This window comes from Brassica napus, chromosome C8, assembly GCF_020379485.1.
Source record: "Brassica napus cultivar Da-Ae chromosome C8, Da-Ae, whole genome shotgun sequence".
In the NCBI taxonomy this organism is placed as follows: domain Eukaryota; kingdom Viridiplantae; phylum Streptophyta; class Magnoliopsida; order Brassicales; family Brassicaceae; genus Brassica; species Brassica napus.
Genome location: NC_063451.1, coordinates 27890249 through 27914708, shown reverse-complemented (window position 1 = coordinate 27914708; position 24460 = coordinate 27890249). Strand labels below are relative to the sequence as shown.

The following is a 24460-nucleotide window of genomic DNA, read 5'->3' as shown; positions in this document are numbered from 1 at the left end:
TGGGGACCAGCTATGAACTCCTTACTTACTAGAGAAATGACATCCAGGTAGTTCCAAGCAATGTTGTTCGATCTGTCCAGTGCTACCTGCTGGTTCTCGCAGTCTACACCCACATGTCTAAGGATCCGAGTAATCACTGCACCAAATCCACATGCATTGCTCTTGGATTTGGTTACTTTCCCCTTGTATCCTGCTAAGTTTGCGGCCAGCACCGCTCCCATGTTGAAGGCAGTAGCAGGTGGGAATGTAGAGTTTCCAAATGCCGGTAGCAAATGCCTCACACCTTGGTACAGGAGGCACAACTCCCATTGCGTGACTGATGCGGCTGTGGTTGTCCCGTATAGCAATGAGCCAATGAGGCGTGTCGCATATCTCAGTACTGGGCTCCGGATAAGTGACTCCTTTGCCTGAGAAGATCTATAAACCCCTGTGCCAATCGTTTCCCAGAAGTTCAACAGCTCTGAAGTCCAATAAAGACCAGATGTCCTCTCCCCCGCACTCAATCCAAATAGTCCGCAGAGGTCTGTGAAAGATACCTCATAGTATACTTTTTGCACTACGAATGCCAGAAAACCTTCCTGATGGCTATCATCGGGACGGGTGACGTATGCGGATGCTATGAACTGGCGTACCAACTCCGGATAAGTGGGTTCCTTGAGGTTGCATAGTTGGCCTAGACCCATGTTCTGGAACAGTCCTTCAATGTCTGCTTTGATTCCCAATATTGTCATCGTCTCAGGACATGCTAGTTGTGTAGCCGGAACGGCTACCTTCTTCATGTTGTTGTAGTGGGTGGTATCAGACTTATCCCACTTCTTTGGCCTTTGCTTCTCCAGCTGAGACGAACCCTCTTCTTGTGTGTTTTTCTTTGCTGATGTTTTCGTGCGCTTCATTCTCTACAAAATAGAATCATTGCTCTCAACATGGTTATAATCAATTAAGGACTCAAAGCAACATGAAAATGAAAAGCGAAATCGAGTTGTGATAAAAAAAACGAAATTGAAAAAAATTCTCAATCCCTAAATCATCTCAAATCATGTTCCAAACTCGTTGATCACAGACAATTGTGTTCTATTCCATGTTTAAACATCTGTTTCATGCATATTTGATCAAGGAATCAACACGGAAATAAGAATTCACAAAACCCAAAAAATTGCTCAAGAACACGATTTCAGAATGTGGAGATTCGCGGAGTATACCTGTCTTAGGGTGAAGACGAGTGTAGGAATCAGGTAGAGCTCGAAAAATCAAGTGGAATAGAGCCCAAAATTGTTCAAATCGGATGATTATAGAGAGAGAAAGGGGGGGGGGCGAATTATAGGGGAAATCGGAGGGGATGAGAGTTCTAAGGTTTAGATCCAAAAAAGGTCGGGTTTTGCCTTATAATTCTGTTTTCCGAACACGCATCGATCGATGCGTTTTTGTTCTATAACGCATCGATCGATCACATTCTTACGGCCCGGGCCATCTTGGTAATCGATCGATGCGTTTTTGTTCTATAACGCATCGATCGATGCGTTTTTAAAAAAACATACAAGATTTTCCGAGGAAATTCCGAGGAACAATTCAGATTGTCGATCGATCGATGGGATACTCTCATCGATCGATCACAATCTTACGGCCCGGGCCATCTTAGTAATCGATCGATTTGTTTTTGTTCAACAACGCATCGATCGATGCGTTTTTAAAAAAAACATACAAGATTTTCCGAGGGCATTCCGAGGAACAATTCAGATTCTCGATTGATCGATGGGATACTCTCATCGATCGATCACAATCTTACGGCCCGGTCCATCTTAGTAATCGATCGATTTGTTTTTGTTCAAAAACGCATCGATCGATGCGTTTTTAAAAAAACATACAAGATTTTCCGAGGAAATTCCGAGGAACAATTCAGATTGTCGATCGATCGATGGGATACTCTCATCGATCGATCACAATCTTACGGCCCGGGCCATCTTAGTAATCGATCGATTTGTTTTTGTTCAAAAACGCATCGATCGATGCGTTTTTAAAAAAACATACAAGATTTTCCGAGGCATTCCGAGGAACAATTCAGATTCTCGATCGATCGATGGGATACTCTCATCGATCGATCACAATCTTACGGCCCGGTCCATCTTAGTAATCGATCGATTTGTTTTTGTTCAAAAACGCATCGATCGATGCGTTTTTTTAAAAAAAATTACGTTTTGAAACCCCAAACACTAGTTCGTCGGAATTTCCTCGGAATATTCCGAGGAAATTCCGAGGAAGAAGAGGGTTTCCTCGGAGTTCCCTCGGAATAATCCGAGGAAATTCCGAGGAAATAGGGTTTTTAAACCGAAAACAACGTTTTGCCGTTTGAATAACACCTATATAACCCTTATTAAGTGTCTTACGTTCATTATGAAGTCAAAAATTTGTTCCTTACCGTATAATTAACACTTTTCCGATTGTATGAACGAAATCTCGCAACATAAGAGAAACACTTATACCTTTTAATGAACGGTAAAGGGAATACTTTCAATTAGTTTTGAAATTTGTTATTTCATGGTTTATGCTCATGTATACAAAGAATCCTCAATGGTATGCATTACAATTGTATAAGAAATGAAATACGGCAAAAAAAACTGATGTTTTGAAACCCCAAACACTAGTTCCTCGGTATTTCCTCGGAATATTCCGAGGAAATTCCGACGGATATTTTACTATCTGTCGGAATTTCCTCGGAATATTTTCATTTTACCGGGCAAATATTTCGCGAAAATTGAAATTAGAATTCCGACGGAATTCCGACGGATAATGTCCGTCGGACCCTAGGTTTTATAACCACGAGCCCCTTCTTCTTCCCCATTTCTCTCTTCTTCCTCTGCGCGACTCCTCTCTTTCTCTCCGGCGATTTCCCCCTGAAATCCGACGATATCTCCGGCGATCTCCCTCTTCTCTTACACAAATCATGTAAGGACCCTATCCCACTCTCTTAGGTTCTATTTGTTAGGTTTTTGTGTAGTTTTGATAGATTTTTGTTAGGGTGATTGGTTAGGATTGTGATTTGGTTGTATAATAGGTTTAGAATTGTGATTTGGTTGAATAATTTGTTTTGTTGAATTGATTTAGAATTTTTTTATAATTTTTTTATTTTTTGTATTTATAAAATCGATTTTTTGTATATAAAATCGATTTTTGTATTTTACAAAACGATTTTTCTATATAAATTCGATTTTTTGGATTTTACAAAAAAAAATTTCTATATAAATTCGATTTTTTGGAGTTTACAAAACATTTTAAATATCTATAAAACTTTTTTGTGATTAAAAACTATTATTTGGGATTTAAAAATATTTTTCATATATATATATTATTAAAACTATTTTTTTGTAATTATTAAACAATTTTTATTTATTAAAACTATTTTTTGTTTATTAGAACTATTTTTATATATTTATTAAAAAAATTTTAATATATATAAATCTTTTTCTGTGATTAAATTATTTGGGATTTTTTTTAATAAAAAAAATTAATTTATATATTTCTGTATTTATTAAATATATATTTTTTAATTTACAGGTCTCATGATGATCAGACCCAGCTTCGACAGCGTCGTGGTCGTGGTGGTACGGGGAGCCAGTCTCGGGATTCCAGCCATTTTCAGGATTCCCCTTCGCCCCACAGCTCCAACCATACATCTCCCTCTGCTGCACCCGCTCATGCTCCTCTCGCTCCCGCTGCTGCATCCGCTCCTGTTCCTCCGGGTCCTCCGGGAGTGATGAGGGTTGCGGAGTTGGTTCAACAGCCCGGTCGTGACCATCTTCCGTATCTCACTCCGTATCCACATGGACGGGGTCAAACATGGTAATTAAACATTTTTTTTTCTTTAAATTTGGATTCATTATTAACCGTTTGTTCTTTTAATAAGGTTCAACCGATCCGGGAACGGGATCAGCGCATGGATCAACCGTATGATGTACTCGGCCCTCGACAGTGGACATCCGACTTTCACTCACTTCCCAACCGACAAGCAGGTTCTGGGTTTCGTCAGTTTGCGGTAAGTATTCTAATTTTTTACTTATATTTTTAATCTTTAATATAAATTTTCTACTAATTGTGTTTTTTTTTTCAGCAAGAGTTCAACTGGAATTCCGATGAGACGCTCTTTATCTATCACCACTTCGTCCATAAAGTAATGGACAACTATGGGAAGCAGATCCACGAGTGGAAGAAGAAGTGGGAAATCAATAAGGTTCGATTTAATTTATTAAAAAAAATTTTAATTTATTAAACTATTTTTTAATTTATTAAACTTTTTCTTTTTTTTTTAATTAAAAGGTCCCAAAGTCGATGAACGACACGGTCTGGAAGGAGTTGTGTGCGCATTGGGATAAGGAGGAGACGAAAGAAACTTCTTCCACCAACTCCACCAACCGCAGGAGCGACCGTAAAGGGAAGGGCATCTACAAGCATAACTTGGGTGCTCAATCTATTGCCACTCTCGGAGATCGCATGGTAAGTTCAACCGCTTTTTCTTCAATTATTTGAGTTTCAGAATTTAAATTTATTGTGCATTTCTTCTAATTTCTAATGTTTCTTTAATTTTATGTTTTTTTTCAAGGCGGAAGAAAATGATGGCGAGCCGGTTGATGATCTCGCCCTAATGAGGAGGGCGTATACCAACAAGAAGACCGGCCAGATTGATGACGGTCTTGTGAGGGACGTGGTCGACCTGGTCCAAACTCAGGTGGTAGACGAAGTGTCTCAGCTTCAAACCGAGGATGACGCTTCGACGGCTTCGACCAACTTGTCCCGGTTTCGAATCAACGAAATCGTTGAATCCGTAAGTTCTTTTTTTTTTAAAGTTCAATTCATTTATTTCTTGGTTTAAATTTCTAAATTTGGCTTTTTTCTATTCAGTCGGTTCCAAAGAAGAAGGGACGTTTGGTCGGTTTGGGTCGTCGCACCCGGTCGGTTCCTCCTTCTTCTGCACCACCGCCCTTTGTTGATCCAGAAGTACTTACGGCTCAGTTGAAGGACAAAGATGATCGTATATCTTTGTTGGAGACCCAGATGGCGGCTCAACAGGCGGGCTATGAGGCACAGAGGAGGCTGAACCAGCAAATGATGGAGATGATGCAGAGGATGTACCCGAACGAGGTGTTCCCGGACGTGCCAGACCCGTAGTTTTTTTTTTCCCCAATCTCGGAATGTTTTATTTTTATTTGTGAAACTTTGAATATTAATTAATATGATTTCAATTTTACTTTTAATTTCATATTTTCGAATTTAAATTTCAGAAATTTTATTTTTTCAAAAAAGTTAATATTTTTTACATTCCGAGGAAATTAATTATATTTTTCACTAGATCGATCGATGCGTTTTTGAACAAAAACGCATCGATCGATCCGTTTGTTTAAAAAAATATAGCGAGGGACATTTCCCTCGGAATTTTCCGAGGGACAGCTCCCTCGGAAAATTCCGAGGAACGGATCCCTCGGAATATACCGAGGGAACAGTTCCTCGGAATAAACCGAGGAAAAAGTCCGTCGGTATACTCCTATCGATCGATGTATATATGTCCAAACACGCATCGATCGATGAACTTCCGAGGAATTATCCCGACGAAGTTCTCCCTCAGTATATTCCGAGGACTTTTCCGACAAACAAGGGATCCTCGGAATTTCCTCGGAAATTTACTTCCTCGGAATTCCGTCGGAAAATTCCGAAGGATTTCAGAGGAAAAAAGAAATTCCGAGGAATTATTTCCGACGACGTGTTTCGTCGGAATTTCGTCGGAATAACGATATTCCGACGAAATTCCGACGATTTTTTCCCTCAAAATCCTTGATGTTTTCTTGTAGTGTATGAGCAAACCCGCAACACAAACCTGTATTGGAGCCAGTTTATACTGTTGAAACTTGCTCTTCTTGTATGCTATTACCATGCTGCCCCATCGGTACGGAACAGCTCACGTTTCACCGTTAGGAGCTTGTTCTCCAGCATAGTTCTTGCTGAGCTTGTTATATATTATAGATTATATAATCACATTATACTTGTATTACTTACTATAGATGACCACAAAATACTCATTACAGTTACCAATAATGATCTCTGAACACATTGTACACTAATTTTAAGTTCGAGTTGTTATATTTGAACTATATACAAAACCATATATAGGGGAAAAAAAGTGAGATCTTTTAATTGGCTGCAAACCACATGAATCAACCAAGCTCTTTTTTTGTCGTTTGATAACAAACGTAAACTTTTTTTGCTTAATTGATCCCAAAAAACAGAAATACAATCACTACAAAGGAAAAATAGAGTTATATCTTCTCCCGTGTCCTGCTCTATTTCTTTTTATGTGTTATTTTTAGAACAAAAGCATGTTTTAGTGGTTTTCATATGATATTTCACAAAATTTGAAGTATGTTGATTAGTGTGAAAAACTGTTAAATCATAAAATAAGGAATTACAGGAGGTATCAAATAATTTCATTGCTCCCAATCTTTCACCTGGAAATGAGAAATTTTTCTTGTATCAAAGCATTATATAAAAGAGTGTAACTTGTTAGTCAAGAAACTATCCGAATCTGCGGTGGATCAATCTCCAGTCGATTTGAGCAAATTAAAACCCTTTAATTTTCTGGTTAACCGCGAGCATCGTGTTTAGAGTTGTTTTAGGACAGAACAACAATGAGAGACAGCTTATTGATAAAAAGAGACAGCAAGTGGACGTGGAGCCCAGACAGCTCGCTCAATCTAGTTTCACTTGCTACGATTTCTTCCCAAGAGGCTCAACGATGTTTTCTTCAAGCTCGATGCTCTGTTCCAACGCGTGATCGACGATCATATGCATCCAGGAAGATCGAAAGATCAAAGGGATATCACTAAACTGATGTTGGATGTAATGCATAAACAAGGCAAAGATGATTACTTGAAGCTCACGGTAGATCATCTCAAGGCATTTATTTCGGGTAATTGTGAAGCACAAGACTTTTGAAAAGTCACTAGAAAATATATTAAGCGTGGGGATTAAACATGTGTTATGTGATCTCTTTGATTCAGAAAGGCTCTATGGATCGTGAAAGCTTTCATTCATTAACTTATAACTAGATCGCGCAATCACGCTTGTTTTTGTTTACATTTATTTTTATATAAATATTTAGTTTTCAATTCTAAATTGATATATATTATAATATATATGTGTCTATCAATTTTTTAAACATAATACGTTTACGGTATATTTTTTCACTGAATAGATTATTTCAAACTTTCACATGTATTTGTATCTTCTTCTATATATATATTTTCGGATTATTATTTCATTATTAAAATCGTAACTATATATATAAAGATTAGTAAAATATTGTTTTATTGTCATATTTAAAGATATTGTAATATTTCACAAATTTAGAAAGTTTTTAAAAAATTAAACTTTTCGCTTCATAGATTTATATTATCGAGTAAATAATTAAACATTTAGTTTTTGTTTAATTTTTAAAATAAGCTATATAGTTTAAAATTTTTTTTCGTTGGTTTAAGGTAGTAAAGATTAATCATTGTCAGATCTTTATAATTTTAAAAGTTAATATCGACAAATATTTAAATATTTAACATACGGAGATATAATATTACAACATTAAATTATATCTATTTAATTTATAATATCTATAAATCTAATGGATCATCTATTGTTTAAATCCAATTATTGATAGCCCGATAAAAATTTCTGGTAGGCCCAAAATTTTAATGATAAGATTAGAGATTATATGTAACATGACTTTCTAGGAATATGTCCATTTAAAAAAAAAATTACACATGAATCAATGTTGTGACTTCTGTTTTAATATATAAGATAATATCCTCTAAACTTGACCACCGTAATTAAGAGTTTGACTCAAATAATTTAAAGCATTCAATTTTATTTTTTAGTTTGTGAATTTCAGATATATCAAATCATTATGCTCTGAAATACTTAATCCAAATTTACGTTCGTTATATTTTTCTATATACAAAAGCAAGACAATTATATATATGTCTTAGTTGAAACTATTAAATTTCTAACAAAAATACTGGCTGAAACGTGTTATTTTTCTGTTAAATAAAACATATGACTGAAACACACAAATTGAACTCTCCTACGAAAATAACAGTGAGCTTTTGTTCATTATTTTCAATAGTTTGGTTTGGAACCGTACGAGTATTATTAGATACACCATGCAAACTTATCTTATGTATCGTTAGTAAAAACAAAAATAGTTACTCAAGTTTCAAAGGTGCATAATCTAGCTCACTAGACACAAAATTAGATAAAAGGCAAAGATATCTGAAAATACGCCCACAAAAGAAGGATAAACACAAAGGTATCCAACACTAAATTTGGGTTACATGAGAAATGAACAAAAGAGATTTTAATCAATGGTTATCTAATCCCTGTTTATTCTTAATCATCAATTGACCCTTCTCACCTCTCTTTCTCTCTCTAGTTCCTTGCTATTAAAGCAGTTGGTGATTCAAACCTCCAATTTTTATCCCTTGACAAGACGATCTTGAAACCACAACATCTGCTTGTGGTTTCACCAGGAAAAACAGATCTCAGCGGCTTTTATCGCCGCATTCTCAAATGACAGCAGCGTTTTTGAATATTGGCGGCTACCTTTTTGTCTTCTCCTTGTTGTTATTAGCAACATTGACTCCACACGTTGGAGCCAATGTTGCTGTCTTCGACAACTACTGGTTACAACGTCAAGGCGATGCGTTGAAACAAACCATTGCCTCTTTCGATCCTAATCCTCTTAACGTCACCGACCATTTGAATTACCATGTCGCTTTGTGAGTCCTTTTTTTTTTGTCTTTGTTAGTAAAATTTTAACCTAACTTCTTAAACAAGTAAACCTGATAAAACAATCTGGTTTCTCTTAACAGAGCCGTGGGCGCCACGGAATCAATCAACAGCACAAGGAGAGAGCTCTCACAGGTGAGAAATGGCCGGAAACTAAAGAGAAGCGGAAAATGCGTAGCGTACAACCCTATAGACAGATGCTGGCGATGCCACGGTGACTGGGAGAAAAACCGTAAGAAACTAGCGGACTGTGTGCTCGGATTCGGCAGGAGAACCACCGGAGGAAAAGACGGACCCATCTACGTCGTCAACGACGCCTCCGATGACGATCTTATCAACCCAAAGCCAGGAACGTTAAGGCACGCGGTGACAAGAGACGGACCGCTTTGGATCATATTCGGAAGCAGCATGATCATTAACTTGCAACAAGAACTGATCATAACGAGCGATAAAACAATAGACGGACGAGGAGCTAGGGTTTACATCATGGAAGGTGCTGGATTAACGCTGCAGTTTGTGAACAATGTGATCATACACAATATTTATATCAAGCACGTTGTTCCTAAGAGCGGTGGTTTGATCAGAGACTCTGAGCAGCATATAGGGCTTAGGACAGTGAGTGATGGCGATGGAATCAGTTTGTTTGGTGCAACTAATGTTTGGATCGATCATGTCTCGATGACTAGATGTTCAGATGGTATGATCGATGCGATTCTTGGCTCCACTGCTATAACTATTTCCAACAGCCATTTCACCGACCATGAAGAGGTAAAAAAATAAATTGTTTTATTTGTAACGTACTTCTTTTGTGACTGCAATAACAATAGATTCAGTGTATATAATTTAAATTGACCCTACCTGAGATCTTAAGTGTTATAGACAATGTAGGAAAAAAATAATATTAAAAAATGATTTGGGAAGCATGAAAACTAGCCTGAAAATGAGAAAACTAGCCTGAAATTGAGAAAACTTTCTAGAATCAAAGTAGATTAATACCTCTTCTAAAGCCTCTTTGAATTTGGTTGTGACTAAACAGGTGATGCTATTTGGGGCAAATGACAAGCACGTGATCGACAAGAAAATGCAGATAACGGTTGCGTTCAACCACTTTGGTAAGAGACTGGATCAAAGGATGCCTCGTTGCAGATTCGGAACGATCCATGTGGTGAACAATGACTACACACATTGGGAGATGTACGCAATTGGTGGAAACATGAACCCTACAATCATTAGCCAAGGCAACCGTTTCATTGCTCCTCCTAACGAACAAGCCAAACAGATTACAAAGAGAGAGTACACACCTTACGTTGACTGGAAAATGTGGAATTGGCAATCAGAAGGAGATTACTTCTTGAATGGAGCTTACTTTGTGCAATCCGGAAAACAAAATGCATGGAGCCCTAAACCGGTTAACCCTGTCCCAAGAAAGTTTGCCATACGACCTCAACCGGGAACAATGGTACGTAAACTCACCATGGACGCAGGAGCACTTGGGTGCAAGCCGGGCACACCCTGCTGATTAAAATTACCATTTTGTCCCCTTCCAACCAAAAAAGCTCATGCTTGTTAGTTGCTTGTTGTCCAAGAAAAGAGAGAAAGGAGAAATTAAGCAGAAGGGAGTGTTTTCCTATGAGTGGGGTTAATTATTCTTTTTATAATTCAGGTTCATTTTCATGTGGAAGAAAGAAAAAAGAAGAAATAAACCTTAGATCTAATATAAAATCTCCCTCTATTTTTTCATTAAATCTCTTGTCTTGTCTCATGTGTTGATGCTTCAAAAAGGAGATAAAAGTTTGGCATTAATTTGATCAGTGTCATTAGGTTTTTGTCGTTGTTTATGACAAACTTACAATGAATTGAGAACTAAAATATAAATCACTATCCTTCATGCAATATATATCTCTGTTTGGTTTAGTAGAGCTTGCTAGTTGTTTTGATACTGCCTATCTATCCTATACTAAAAGCAATATATGGAGTGTTTTTAACATGTCCACGTAGGCAAATTTATTTGGCCAATCAAAACATTTTAATAATCCACGTAGATCTGTTCAGTAAACTGTTGATTTTGTATGGGCTCTAATATGTTCCGATGGGCTTCATTGGTTAGCAATGGACTGAGCTATCCGGTTCAATTAAAAAAAACATGTAACCGCAGCGTTCATCGCTTTCCTTCCTCCACAAATAAACTCGCCGTCTCCGTTAATTCTTAATCTTCAGAGTTTCTCTTCTCATCTCTTCATATTCCCTGAAGTTCAATGTATTCTTAAAATTTGGCAATTCTAGCACCGCTCCCGTAGTCCTCTAACAGGAAGCTGACAACTTCACTGACGAACCACCAGAGCGATGGCGCTCACCTGGGGATCTACCACACCAGAGATCCAACCGAACCGCAACGAGAGAGAAAGGTACCACCTTGACGACGACGGACGCTTCCTCCTCCATCTTGATGATCAGGTACCGGGTGGGGAGACGAGATGAGCTCCGACGAGGCTGCCGGAAGACGCAGCGCCTCCACCCACGGAGAACACGAAGCTTGAAGGTGATTTGTTCTGGGTTTAGTTTTGCTGATTTGAGTCGAGTTTGGGTTGTGGATGAAGAAGTGTAAGAGAGTAGTTATTGTGGTGTTGATGATGATTGTTTGGAGATGTTCATGCCGTTTATTAGTGAAAGATTGAGTAAAGAGGTTGGTTCTGACTCTTGCACCGTTGTTTAATTTGCTGGAATCGTAGCTTCTCAGCTTCTTTTGCTTGATATTTGATTCGGAGTTAGGAAGAGATCTGCGAGAATCTGTGCTTCAGAAGATCTTTGGGTTCCACAGTTGCTACTTCTTTGGTGAGTCTCTTTTCTATGGAGAGTTCTTTGTAGTCTTCAATTTACAGGGAATACAGATGATTGAGTATATTCTGATGTTTTCTTGATTTTGACTTCACAGATGGCATTATAAAGATGCTTCTGGTGGAGCCATATCTGCATTTGACTCCACTATTGGTACGTTCTTTAGCTAAACATTGTTTCTACTCTACAGGTGACATGAGAATTTCAAATTTAATGTTTTTCATTTATAAAATGTTGTGGAGTTATTTTTGTTGAATCATATTTGTATATGGAAGGGCTGTTGTAGCTTTACTGAATCATACTGACGCTCTTAAAAATCTTTCAGGGTTCAGAAGACGAAACTGCTTTAACTGAAACCATAACAGAAGCTATGACTGAATTGGCGGAGAGGCTATGAAGTGGAAAATCCGAAAGAAGTTTGCAGTTAAAGAACATTGCTATCAACTGGTAGTTTCTTTTTGGCAAGGCCTCCCTTAGGTATGCATATAGTTATTGGCTACTAAAAGTTAGTTGCTTTCGGTTACTTAATTGTTTTTGCTTGATATTTCCAAACGATCACACATGAAAACTGAAGATCAAGAGGAAACCTGCAGATACATGAACATGTTCTCCAATTCACGTACACCCTATCACTTGGTCAACTGGGTGATCAGTCAAGGTGAAGTGATCAGAGATGTGGACGCACCGCTAAACTCTACGCCTGCATCCTTCATCGGTAAATTTCTTTTACGTAATGTTGTGGACTGTTTTTCTCGAATCATTTGTTCATAGAACATTCCCATCTTTTATTTTGGAGCTTTTATGTCTCTCTTGACTAATCTATTATGCAAAATCTAATCTCCAGAGTGGTGTGTATCGCTTGAAGAACAAGGACTAAAGGTTTTGACTGTGACCATTCCAACATTGACACAACAAGTTTGAAGAGAAGTCCAGATTGCAACCTTTTGTATTCTCGGATCGTTTTGTGAATGGGACTAAGGTTGGAGTTTCAGACATGAAGCTATGAGTGCTGAACCACCCACCACTTGAAAATAGGCTTAGCATGAAACCCTGGAAATGTAAGGATGCTGCAGAAGTAGTAATTGTTGTCCAGAGATTCTAACATGTCACTTCGTAACATTTTTAGGATCTACTACTTTTTTTTTGATCAAGTAGGATCTACTACTTAACCAAGAAAATAACTACTATTGTGGATCTTTGTATTGTAAAGCAGACTCTTAAAGTCTTTTAGAGATCAGTGGTGTTCTTTGAAAGGTCTTCAGCATGGAAAGTTTTAACATATTTTAAGTCTTCTGTGATTTACAAAGAACTTTTTTTCGACCAATTTTTTTTTGCCAAATGTAATTTACAAAGAACTTACGAGTAAATCTTTCCACGTTTAAAAAATAAAAGAAAAGAATATACTGTCCCAAGAATGTTACAGAGTTGTGTTGTTGGATTCAGTTCGAAGAGTACTAATGTTTTAAATTTTATTTTCTTTTAAATTTTACATTTGAAAAAAATTATTATTATTTTGATATTAAGTTATATGATTAGAACAAAAATGTCCAGTTTCTCTGACAAGAAATACTGATTGAATTTTTTTTTTTTGAAGAATCAGATTGCATTCAAGGGGCAAAAAAAATCAAACAATACCCCAATTACAAGTGAGGGCAGAGATGAGTGAATTCCAGGAAGCAAACAATACTTCTTTTTTTTTTTTGTCAAAATTGGTGGAGAAGCATGACACCACTCTTCTCCACAAATATTTCTTCTCAGGAGTTGTGGGACTGGCGTGACATAAGTATCATTCTCTGTTTACCGCTTTCTGATCTCAATATTTGTAATATTGAACGTCAAGGCGATGAGCCAAATCCCCAGGGTGTTAAGGGCAAAGAGGATGGTCGTAAATGACCCCATGAGTGAAGTAACAAATCTGTGAACCCGTCAACCCAACATGCTTCCATCCCTTTACAATTTCATAAATTTTTATGCATTTCCTTTTTCCTTTGCGATATTACACCTTCTATTTATTTTTTGAAAAATAAACTTTATTCAATGTGAATTGACATTTTTATCCATATTAGATATTTCAATAATTAAAATATACTCCAAACTAAAAATAGTATTATTATTATAATTATTTATGTTTAAGATAAATTTGTATGTTTAGATAAATATATGTTATTTTATCTTTTAAAATTTTAAAATAACAATTATATTATAAAAACAAAAAATCATGATTTTTTCTCTTTTCCAAAACCTCTAGCTATATGCAGCATAATTTTACTAAACGAAAAAAAAACAGAAGTATTTTCAGAATAAAATAGAAGCAGAATTAGAAACTGAAATCTGATTCATGAATTAGCAAATTTCTTAATGAAATGAGAGGAAATAGGAAGAATCTGTGAAACTATAGAATAAAAGTTTTGTTTCAGACATGGAGGATACAAAGAAGGTTACCTTCTTTTTTTTCTCAAAAAATAAATAGTTTAAGATATATTAAAATAATATATTTTGTAGATAAAGATAAATAGTTTAAGATAAACATTTCTTTTTATAAAAAAAAACTGTTTTTCTAAAACCTTACTTTAAATACAAAATAAATTAGGAATTGAGAAATATTCAGATTGGACAATTTAGTAAATTTATATATACATAAGTGTATTTTTCAAAAAAAAACTTACACAATGGTGTAGTTTTCAAATTAAAAATTTACTGTAGTATATTTCTCCAAATTTTCCCATTTAGTTTTTATCATAAACCAAAAAACCAGCATTCAAAATTATTGAATTTAGGTATATTTATATTAAGTTTGAAATTTTATTTTAAGATAGAATAATTTGCTGACTGAACGTTTATAATCCAAACTTATCGCTAAATATTGTTTCATATTTTATACACAAAATTATTTTATGAGAAAAATAGAATATCTAATAAATGGACAGTAAAATTGTTCATAATGAATAATAAAATACAATAAATTATCAATATATACATATATATTAAGTAGGTTTTATCCTTTTTATTAGATCATCAAAACAAGTAATGTACCAAAAATTGAATCATAAGCACATTTCTTAAAAACAACCAAGATTTTAGTTAATTATCTATATATCATTAAACATTGAGTTGGTGATAGTGATACTACTAAGCTACTGCGAAGCATTTTCGTATTTCAAATAATGTGAAAATAACCTTTTTTAAGTGTGAGAAATATTTAGAATAGAGATTTTGGTCTAAGAGAATGTCATACAATTTTGGATATTAGGTACAAAAACAACATTAATAAATTTATTTTCGTGTTTAAATAATTGGTATGCAGTAGTGACACCTTTAAAAAAAATATTTTTTTGAATGCCTAAATATATTTTTTAAAGTTATTCTAGAAATTAATATTGTTTTGCTTAAATCCAAATTTTGGAATACTATTTTTCAAAAATTTAACTTGCTTGAAAGACATCCAATACATATTATGATATTTCAACTCTTTGCGGTTGCACATACTTCAGAATAATATTTTTATATTTTCAAATGTTTGAAAATAATTTAAAACATAAATTTAAAAGACATAATCCGCGCGTAGCGCGGAAAAAAGATCTAGTTTCCAATAAAAATTGTCACAATGAGACTAAAGAAACGTCAAACTGAAAGAAGTGGTTACAAACTGCAAGAGCTCATTAATGTCTACCCATAGCTCACTAGAATAAGAAAACAATAATTGTATCATCATTATTATAAAATAGAGATAAGACTCTCGAAATAACAAACAGGATATCCAATGGATTCAGCAGAAAAAGGAGCACCATATGATTTTGTTTCAAGATCATGTATCACCAGTGTTCTACCAAAATCTGTAGGACAAAGCAGCAACTTCTTCTTCTTCCTCCTCTCCCAAAGTGCAAGTGGCAATAACGGGATTGAGATATGAATATCAAACTGCAAAGAAGTCAACTCCAAATCTATGGAACACAGTTTGTTTCATGTCTCACTACAAGAAAAAGTGGGAGTAACGACTACGATTTACGACTACAAATGTGTAGTCGTAAATTACCTTCGCGTTTACGACTAAGTTACGACTACCAGAAAGTTTGTCGTAACTTAGACGAAAGTTTGCTACTAATAGTTCTCGTCGAAAATTGGTCGTAAATTAACTTCGCGTTTACGACTACACTTTCAAGTAGTCGTAAATATGTGACTAAGTAACATCGAAAATCTACCATCTGATTAACGACCAATTTACGAGGATTGCAGTTGCACATTAGTGGTTAAGTTATTATCAAACGTAAATTCATTGTAACATTGTTACCTACCAAAATCAAAATTTCCCTATAAATATGATCTTCTCCCTCATTCTTAAGATGCACAAAAAAAAACGAGAAAGAGTAAAAAAAAATGCCTAGAAATATCTATGAGCTTCGGAGTTGGATGTATACGCATAAAAATTCAAGCGGAAGAGTAACAGAAGAATTTCTCAACGGAGCAGAGATGTTCATGTACCACGCCGGACATACGTCTCTCACACTAGAAACATGTAAAATGTTATGTCCCTGTCGTAAATGCAACAATACCAAATTTTCTACTAGTGAAACGGTTTGGAAACATATAGTAAATAGAGGATTTACTCCACATTACTATAGCTGGTTTAACCAAGGAGAAGCTGATAATAGGAATGAAGCTAGTAGTAGTAATCAGGTTGAAAATGTTCGTAACAGAGAGGAACCACATTTACCTTCTGAAAGTTGTAACCTTCAAGAGGATCATATGGTAGATCATGATAGGATGCATGATATGGTTACAGATGCATTTCGTGAAACAAGATCAGTAATAGAGGAGGTAGAAAATGTAGAGGGGCCTAATTTGGATGCAAAAAGATTTTATGAAATGCTAGCAGCAGCTAATGAGCCAATTTATGAAGGTTGTAGAGAATGTCTTTCTAAATTATCATTGGCAGCTAGGATGATGAATATCAAAACTGATCATAACTTGCCTGAAGTTTGTATGGATGCATGGGCTGAGTTGTTTAAAGAGTATTTGCCTGAAGATAATCAGTGTGCTGAATCTTATTATGAGATTCAGAAACTGGTTCATAGCTTTGGTTTACCTTCGGAGATGATTGATGTGTGTATACACAACTGTATGATATACTGGGGAGAAAATGCAGAATTGTTAGAGTGTAAATTTTGCAAGAAGCCACGATATAAACCGCAAGGACGTGGGCAGAATAGGGTGTCGTACCAGCGGATGTGGTACTTACCTATCAAGGATAGACTGAAGAGATTATATCAATCTGAAAACACGGCAGCAGCGATGAGATGGCATGCAGAACATACTCAGAAGGAAGGCGAGATCAATCATCCCTCTGATGCAAAAGCGTGGAAACACTTGAATTCGGTGTACCCTGATTTTGCAAGCAACCCCCGCAACGTTTATCTTGGGCTCTGCACAGATGGCTTTAGTCCATTTGGAATGTCTGTAAGACAATATTCGCTTTGGCCAGTCTTCTTAACGCCATACAACCTTCCACCAGAGATGTGTATGGGAAAGGAATTGCTTTTCATGAGTATATTGATACCTGGGCCAAAGCATCCGAAGAGGTCCCTTGATGTTTTTCTACAGCCTTTGATAGAAGAATTGAAGGAATTATGGTCAACAGGCGTGCAGATATATGATTTTTCAATGAGAACAAACTTTACAATGCGAGCAGTTCTTTTGTGGACCATTAGTGACTTTCCTGCATACGGGATGTTGTCAGGTTGGACGACGCATGGAAGGCTATCTTGTCCTTATTGTATGGGAAGAACAGACACATTTCAGCTGAAAAGTGGTAGGAAGACGTCCTGGTTTGATTGTCATCGGAGATTTCTTCCCATTAACTATCCGTACCGGAGGAATAAGAAATTGTTTCGGTCAAAAAGAGTTGTACGAGACACCGCTCCGCCATATTTATCTGGAGAAGAAATCGAGAAGGATATTGATTACTATGGTGCACAAGACACAATCAAGAAAGGGGGTAATTGGCATACTATTGCAAATATGTCTGCTGGTTACGGGACACAACATAATTGGCACAAGAAGAGTATTTTTGGGAACTTCCATATTGGAAAAATCTACTTCTACGCCATAATCTTGATGTGATGCATATAGAGAAGAACTTCTTTGACAACATCATCAATACATTGTTGAACGTCCCCGGGAAGACAAAAGATAACAAGAACTCTAGGTTGGATTTGCCTGCATTATGTTCTAGGATTGAGCTGCATATTAGAAACGATGGGAAAATTCTGGTTCCCATTTTCAGATTGTCAGCAGAAGCAAAAGCAACGCTGTTCAAGTGGGTGGCATCAGATGTGAAGTTTTCTGATGGATATGTTTCAAATCTATCAAGATGTGTTGATCAGCAGGGACATAAGTTTTCAGGGATGAAGAGCCATGAGTGTCATGTGTTTATGCAACGACTTCTACCATTTGCATTTGCGGAGTTTCTTCCAAAAAACGTTCACGAAGCACTTGCAGGTAACAAATAAAGCTATTATTACTTCTTGTTGGAAAAAAACTTATGAAAAGTATCTTACGTTGGCTTGTACATTTGCAGGCATCGGAAATTTTTTTAGAGATCTTAGCGCACGCACCTTTACTGTAGATGTCATCAGACAACTTGATGAGAATACCCGATCTTGATGTGCAACTTGGAGAAAAAATTTTCCTCCGTCATTTTTTGACGTCATGGAACATTTAGTTGTCCACCTTCCGTACGAGGCATTGCTTCATGGACCTGTTCATAACGGATGGATGTATCCTTACGAGCGAGCCATGAAATATTTGAAAGGGAAAGCCAAAAATCTGGCTAGGGTGGAAGGTTCAATATTTGCTGGGAGTTTGAATGAGGAAACATTTCACTTCACGTCGTACTACTTTGGGTCCCAAGTCCAAACACGGAAAACGACTACGAGCAGATATGATGATGGTGGTGTTATGCCGACATATATTGTTGAAGATGTTCCAGACATATTTTTTCAGATTGGACGTCCAGGCGGGAAATTGAAAGAAGTTTGGTGGTCGAGTGAAGATGATGCTCACAGTGCCCACACATATATACTTCTTAACTGCGAGGAGATTGAGGCATTTGAAAGGTAATTAAAATTAATTTGGCCGTTAAATATTTTTACCATATATATATATATAGTACTCTTTAATGATATATATATATATATTGGCATAAAACATCGATTTTGTTGCCCAAGTCCAAAAAGCTATACCAGGGATATCAACCAATGATATCAACAAAAGGAAAGACCAACATTTTGTGAAGTAGTTGAAAACGCAGGTATACACATCGCAATACAATATTTAAGGTTGATTATGAAGTTATATATTTATATATATATGTTGATGATCCAGGTTGATTATGATGATCTATTCTATCCTCAGTGGTTTCACGAAATGATACAAGGTCCGGTCGCTAAGGTCACCACATCATCTATGTATTTCACACGAGGCTACACTTTTCACACTTACGGATATGGAAGTCGGCGAGCAACAATGAACTATGGAGTATGTGTGAAAGGTGAAACTGATTTCTATGGAATCTTACAAGAGATCATCGAAGTGGAGTTCCCCGACCTGGTGAAGCTGAAATGCATTCTCTTCAAATGTGACTGGTTTGACCCCAACATCAATAGAGGTGTTCGGTATAGCAAGTTTGGAGTTTTTGATATAAATGCTACATGGAGGTACAACAAATTTGAACCCTACATATTGGCATCTCAAGCAGACCAAGTTTGTTTTATTCCATATCCGAGGATTAGACAATCTGGAATATCTTGGTTAGCCGCTATAAAAGTTACACCTCGGAGTCGAGTCTTGACTGATGAACAACCGCCTTTACAAGAAGATACCGTAAATGAAGTAGAAGTACCAGAGCAAGCTACAAATGATATCTTACTTGTTGATCCATACAACTAGGGATATGAAGAACTTCCAGACGATGCAACAGACGAAGCCCACGAAGATTAATTTAAAGAAAATGATGAAGTGGATGATGTTTCTGATGATGAGTGATCGAGTTTCTATTGTATTATTAAACTCTTTGTATTACAAATAATATTTATATAACTTATCCGATCATGTTTGTTCAATTAGGATGTTTGAGGTTTGGGGTTTGGGGTTTGGAAGTGTATAACTTATGATGATTGTGATTTGGGGTTTGGGGTTTCGGTTTTAGGGTTAAAACAAAAATCAAAGCTAATTAGTCGCAACTACGACTCCATTACGACTAGTCTAAAAGACAACAAAGCTAAATAGTCGTTAACTACTACTACTTTACGACTAGAATGAAAACAAGACGACGCTACTTAGTCGTAAAGCCTTCCGCAGTTTCCTATAAAAGCTCACCACTTTGCTCCCCAAATCAAACATAATTCCAAACCAATTTCCTTATCAAATCAGAAAGATTTGAATAAAAAGGAGGAGAAGAAAGATGCTAGAAAACATGTAGTTGGAGACAAGGCGAGACTTACGTATGTTTTACGTAGATCTCGCTTTGTCTCTTTCCACCTGTGTTTCTAGGTATCTTTCTTCTCTCTTTCTTTTTTTTTCAAATTTTCAACGGTAGTCCCTAATTGGTCGTAAAGGTTTCGTCCCTCATTGGTCGTAAAGGTTTCGTCCCTCATTGGTCGTAAATGTACGACTTATTTACGACTACTAGTCTCTCATTGGTCGTAAACGAAGAAAAAAATTAGTCTCTCATTGGTCGTAACAACACTTGGTCCCCCATTAGTCGTAAGCTTACGACTTATTTACGTCTACTAGTCTCTCATTGGTCGTATATTTACAACCAATTTACGACTAACGACAAAACTCTATATATACACAGACCTCGCGAAGCCATTTAGTTGCTCATTACCCTCTCTCTAACAACGACCTCCCATCTCTCTCTAGGTATTTTTTTTTAAAGATTTTGGTGGTTAGTTAGTTTAGGTTTGGAATTAGTTTAGGTTTGAAATTAGTTTAGGATGGAATTAGATTAGGATGAAGTTAGATTATGATCAAATTAGAATAGGTTTAGATTATTTTTATATAATAAATTTGAATTGTTTATAACCATCTATTTTTAATGTTTGTTTTTTCAGATTGACGATATTGCTATGGCTAGCGGTAGACAGAGACTTAGGAACCTTACGCCTAAAAACTCTTACGCGAGTAACTTTCTCCCACAGCCGGATCCATCAGCTTCTATTTCCGGCACTGCATCCGGCCAAGAGAATGTGCCTGATAGCCAAGTTCCTACTGCCGATCCGTATGTGCCTCCACAAGCATATGACCCTGAAGCTTACTATGCACGGTTCGATGACCCTGCTCAATTCTTTCCCCAGTACGATGAGCCTCCACAGCAGTCTCAGTATGAGCAGCATCATCCTCCACACCATCCAAAACAGCAGTCCACCGCTCCCGAAGCTGCTCCGGCTCCTGCAGCTGCTCCGGCTCCTGCATTTGTTCATCCAGATTTGATGGTGCCACTGAATGCACCATATGCAAGATATACAGTGGAAGACCTTCTCCAGATGCCGGGACGAGAAGGTTTACCAATCATCAACCCAGATCGACCACCCCACACTTACTGGTAATTTTTAATTTATTAAAGTTTTAATTGCATTTAAATATCGAATTATACATATTGATCTAAATATACGTATTCTTTCAAATTTTCTAGGTTTTCGACGGACAATTGTGTGGGACAGAGCATTGGATATATCATCAGGGCAAACTTCCGGGAAGCGCATCCGAACTGGTCTCTTACACCTGACCACGTTCGGAGGACTTGGTTCAAGTGCTTCGCGGTTAGTTTTAAATATAATTTTTTATTGTTTATTTTAAAAATAATTATTTATTTAATTTAATTTCTTTTATTGTAGCAAAAATAGAATTGGTCCATTGCTGTCAACGAAAAGGTGAAGGAAAAGTTCTACAAAAAGGAGATGGCTCGCCTAAAGAACATTGTTGGTGATTGGAAGGAGAAGTGGAGGGTTTTGAGGGACGACGCAAAAGAAGTCTACCTCAGCAATGACGTTTGGAAGGGCTTGAAGGCTTATTGAAATTTGCCTAAGTCAGTTCAGAGGTCTCTCACTTGCTCTACGGCTCGCTTGACCCGCGATGATGATGGTAACCTGCCAATACCTCATACTTCCGGACAGATTCCACACGCTGGGAGGGCACTACAAATTGTTAGTCTTCGATCTTTCTTAATTTTTATTAAATATATATTAATTGACTATTTATTGAAATGCGTGAGTTTAATTTAATTTTTTTTTACACAGGTTGCCCAAGAAGGAGCACCACCATCTCTGGCCCGACTTTACAAGACGACACACCAGTATTCTGATGGCACCTTCTCGCATCCTCGAGCAGAGAGGATCTACAACACTGTTGAGGCTCGGATCCAGGAGGTCCAGACTCAGTTGTCGCAACAAAATCCGAAAGGTGCACCGGTCCAGCTGTCCACCGTCGAACAAGGCAAAATTTTTGTGCAGGTTAAAAATTTGATCTCTTAAATATATATGTTTATTTACATTTTTTATTCTTTAAGTTAGTTTTACATATGTACTAATTAAATATCTATTTATTAATTGAAGGTTGCCCCGAAGAAAAGGGGACGTATTGTCGGGATCGGATCTGTCAACGATGTCCCGAGGGCGAGAGCTAAACACGCTGCAAGAATGGAAGAATAATCTTCTCTCCGTAGGGATTTGACTGCGGCCAAAGAAGTCATAGCTGACCACAGGGACAAATTTGCATGTATGGCAAATATGTTCGATATGATGATAGAGACAACCCTAACCCGGCTCTTGCCTCTAGGTGGCAGTCTCTAAGTCCTAGCTTTATCCCCGAGCCCACTCCAGAAGAGCAGGAAGATTTAGAGCGGCGTGCGGATGAGCATAGTTCCAACCTCTTCGACGAAATAAACCTTAACACTTAGTTTTTTTCGGTTTTAGTTAATTAGTATTATGAATGTTTTATATTATGGATATTATTAAATATTTGATTTTAATTAATATATTAAATTCGTAATTAAATACAAAATTCGAAAATAAATAAATAAAGTGGGTTAATTTACGACCAATGAACATCTAACGTCGATGTAAAGTGGTCGTTACATTACGACAAATAAACATCGACGTAGAAGCAAATTGGTCGTAAGTTTACGACCTATGTCCATCTAATTTATGAGACGTAAATGTGCGTCACATGTACGACTAATGATTTTACGTTTAACTTACGACCAAGTGTCTGAGTCGTACATTTACGTTTGCTGTACGACTAATGCATTTACGTTTAACTTACGACCAATTAATGGAGTCGTACATTTACGTTTGCTTTACGACTAACACCATTAGTCGTAACTTTACGACCAATGTATCTCGAATAATTATTTACGACCAGCTTCTAACGACCAATCGTTTTCGAAGCTAATTAGTCGTAAAACTTATATTACGACCAAATAGCTACTAATACTGTAGTCGTTAAGGTCGTGTTTTCTTGTAGTGTCTTGTTGCCTGAACTAAACAACCATATCACTTGCTCGGACATCATCTTCTGGGATACGGACAAGCGGTTATCAAAGTTGCACATGACAATATTGTTATTGTAAGGATCTACGTTGGCGAATGGAACGTTAGATATGACTTCAAAAGTTTCGGTGTGAATATCCAAAGATAGAACTTCGGTTTCTTTGCATTGAGTGAACCAATGAAGTTTCCCATCTACATACACAGGATCATAGAAACTACTAATCCAATAAGGAGCAGAGGCGGTGGTAATATTGGTGCTAAAGTCAAAAAGTGCATGTAGTAGCTTTTTCTCGCCCTAGTCCTAGGGCGTTATATAGCCAAACAGGCTTGTATATGCCCGTGAACTTGTCCTTACCGAAACCAACATTATAGGTTCCGAGTATACTTCTGTTTTGTTGAAAGTGGCAGCGAGGAAGAGTCCGATGCCATCTAGTGGCGGGATTGACAACAAAACAAAGATCCGAGTGGTAAAGACAAACGAGACCGTCACAGCTATTCCCACAAACTGAGTAAAATGTGTTCTCCCAAGAAGTAGGGATTTTAACTGATGATAACGAACCCAACACCAGTGTCCTTAGAGATTCTATGCTTGTGTCTGCTTCAAAATCGTGCGAGTGTATGCACACCATGAGGACATCTGGATCTCGTGATCGCTCACGATGATTTAACTGACTCTCTTGGAAGTATCGTGATTCTATTGTTGATTGCCATTGTTTTGATACAGCCTTGAATCTTAGTAGAGATTTCACCGGAAACATCTCCATGATGCGCTCGACGACGTCGTGGTGCAGCAGCGGTTCCATGCTCATGCATTCTTGTCTAGACATTCTTGTGTTGATGAAGAGAGAGATACATAAGGTTTACTTTATATCCAAGTAATCTAACAAATCAATAGGATAACTCCGAGGGTAAAGTGATATATCTTAACATTTTCTCCATTTTTAAAAATGTAAATAAATCTCAATATTCATTGACTGATATCTTTGGAAAAAATCCACGTGTACAATAAGTACGTGTGATATCCCCTATATATTATTTGAGAAGCATTACAACTTCTTTTTGTAGCCACATGTCATCATTAGAATGATTCTTAGAATCATTACAGAAATATGTTAGTCCATCTAATTATATAATAAACTTTTTATTAAACTAACAATAAATTCATCATTAATGTACTTTATTATTTCCTTAAATAAAATTTACGGAATTACCTAATGTGGCTAAAGTATATACGAGAATTAATTATTTTGAATAATAAAGAT

At 36.7% G+C, this 24460-nt stretch overlaps 1 protein-coding gene and 1 pseudogene across 4 annotated transcripts; one reads left to right on the top strand and one right to left on the bottom strand.

Moving 5' to 3' along the window:
* Positions 1-8494: 8494 nt before the first annotated feature.
* On the top strand, positions 8495-12909 carry LOC106360208 (probable pectate lyase 3). 4 transcript variants are annotated; one of them, XM_048766395.1, is made up of 8 exons: positions 8495-8807; positions 8901-9585; positions 9854-11356; positions 11547-11649; positions 11750-11805; positions 11978-12129; positions 12227-12367; positions 12497-12909. In XM_048766395.1, the coding sequence occupies exons 1-3, from the start codon at positions 8599-8601 to the stop codon at positions 10334-10336; spliced, it is 1377 nt and encodes a 458-aa protein (XP_048622352.1). In that variant the 5' UTR covers positions 8495-8598; the 3' UTR covers positions 10337-11356; positions 11547-11649; positions 11750-11805; positions 11978-12129; positions 12227-12367; positions 12497-12909. The 4 variants fall into 4 exon arrangements, with proteins under 4 accessions (XP_048622352.1, XP_048622351.1, XP_048622350.1 ...); XM_048766394.1 differs by having other exon boundaries at positions 9854-11500; positions 11587-11649; XM_048766393.1 differs by having other exon boundaries at positions 9854-11649; positions 12246-12367.
* On the bottom strand, positions 12607-24209 carry LOC106359349 (annotated as a pseudogene).
* Between the last annotated feature and the right edge of the window lie 251 nt (positions 24210-24460).

Excerpts from the sequence above, each read along its gene's own strand:
- LOC106360208 (XM_048766395.1), top strand. The coding sequence starts at position 8,599 with ATGACAGCAGCGTTTTTGAATATTGGCGGCTACCTTTTTGTCTTCTCC. Across the intron at positions 8,808-8,900 it reads TTGAATTACCATGTCGCTTT|AGCCGTGGGCGCCACGGAAT; the intron begins GTGAGTCCTTTT and ends TTCTCTTAACAG. Across the intron at positions 9,586-9,853 it reads ATTTCACCGACCATGAAGAG|GTGATGCTATTTGGGGCAAA; the intron begins GTAAAAAAATAA and ends GTGACTAAACAG.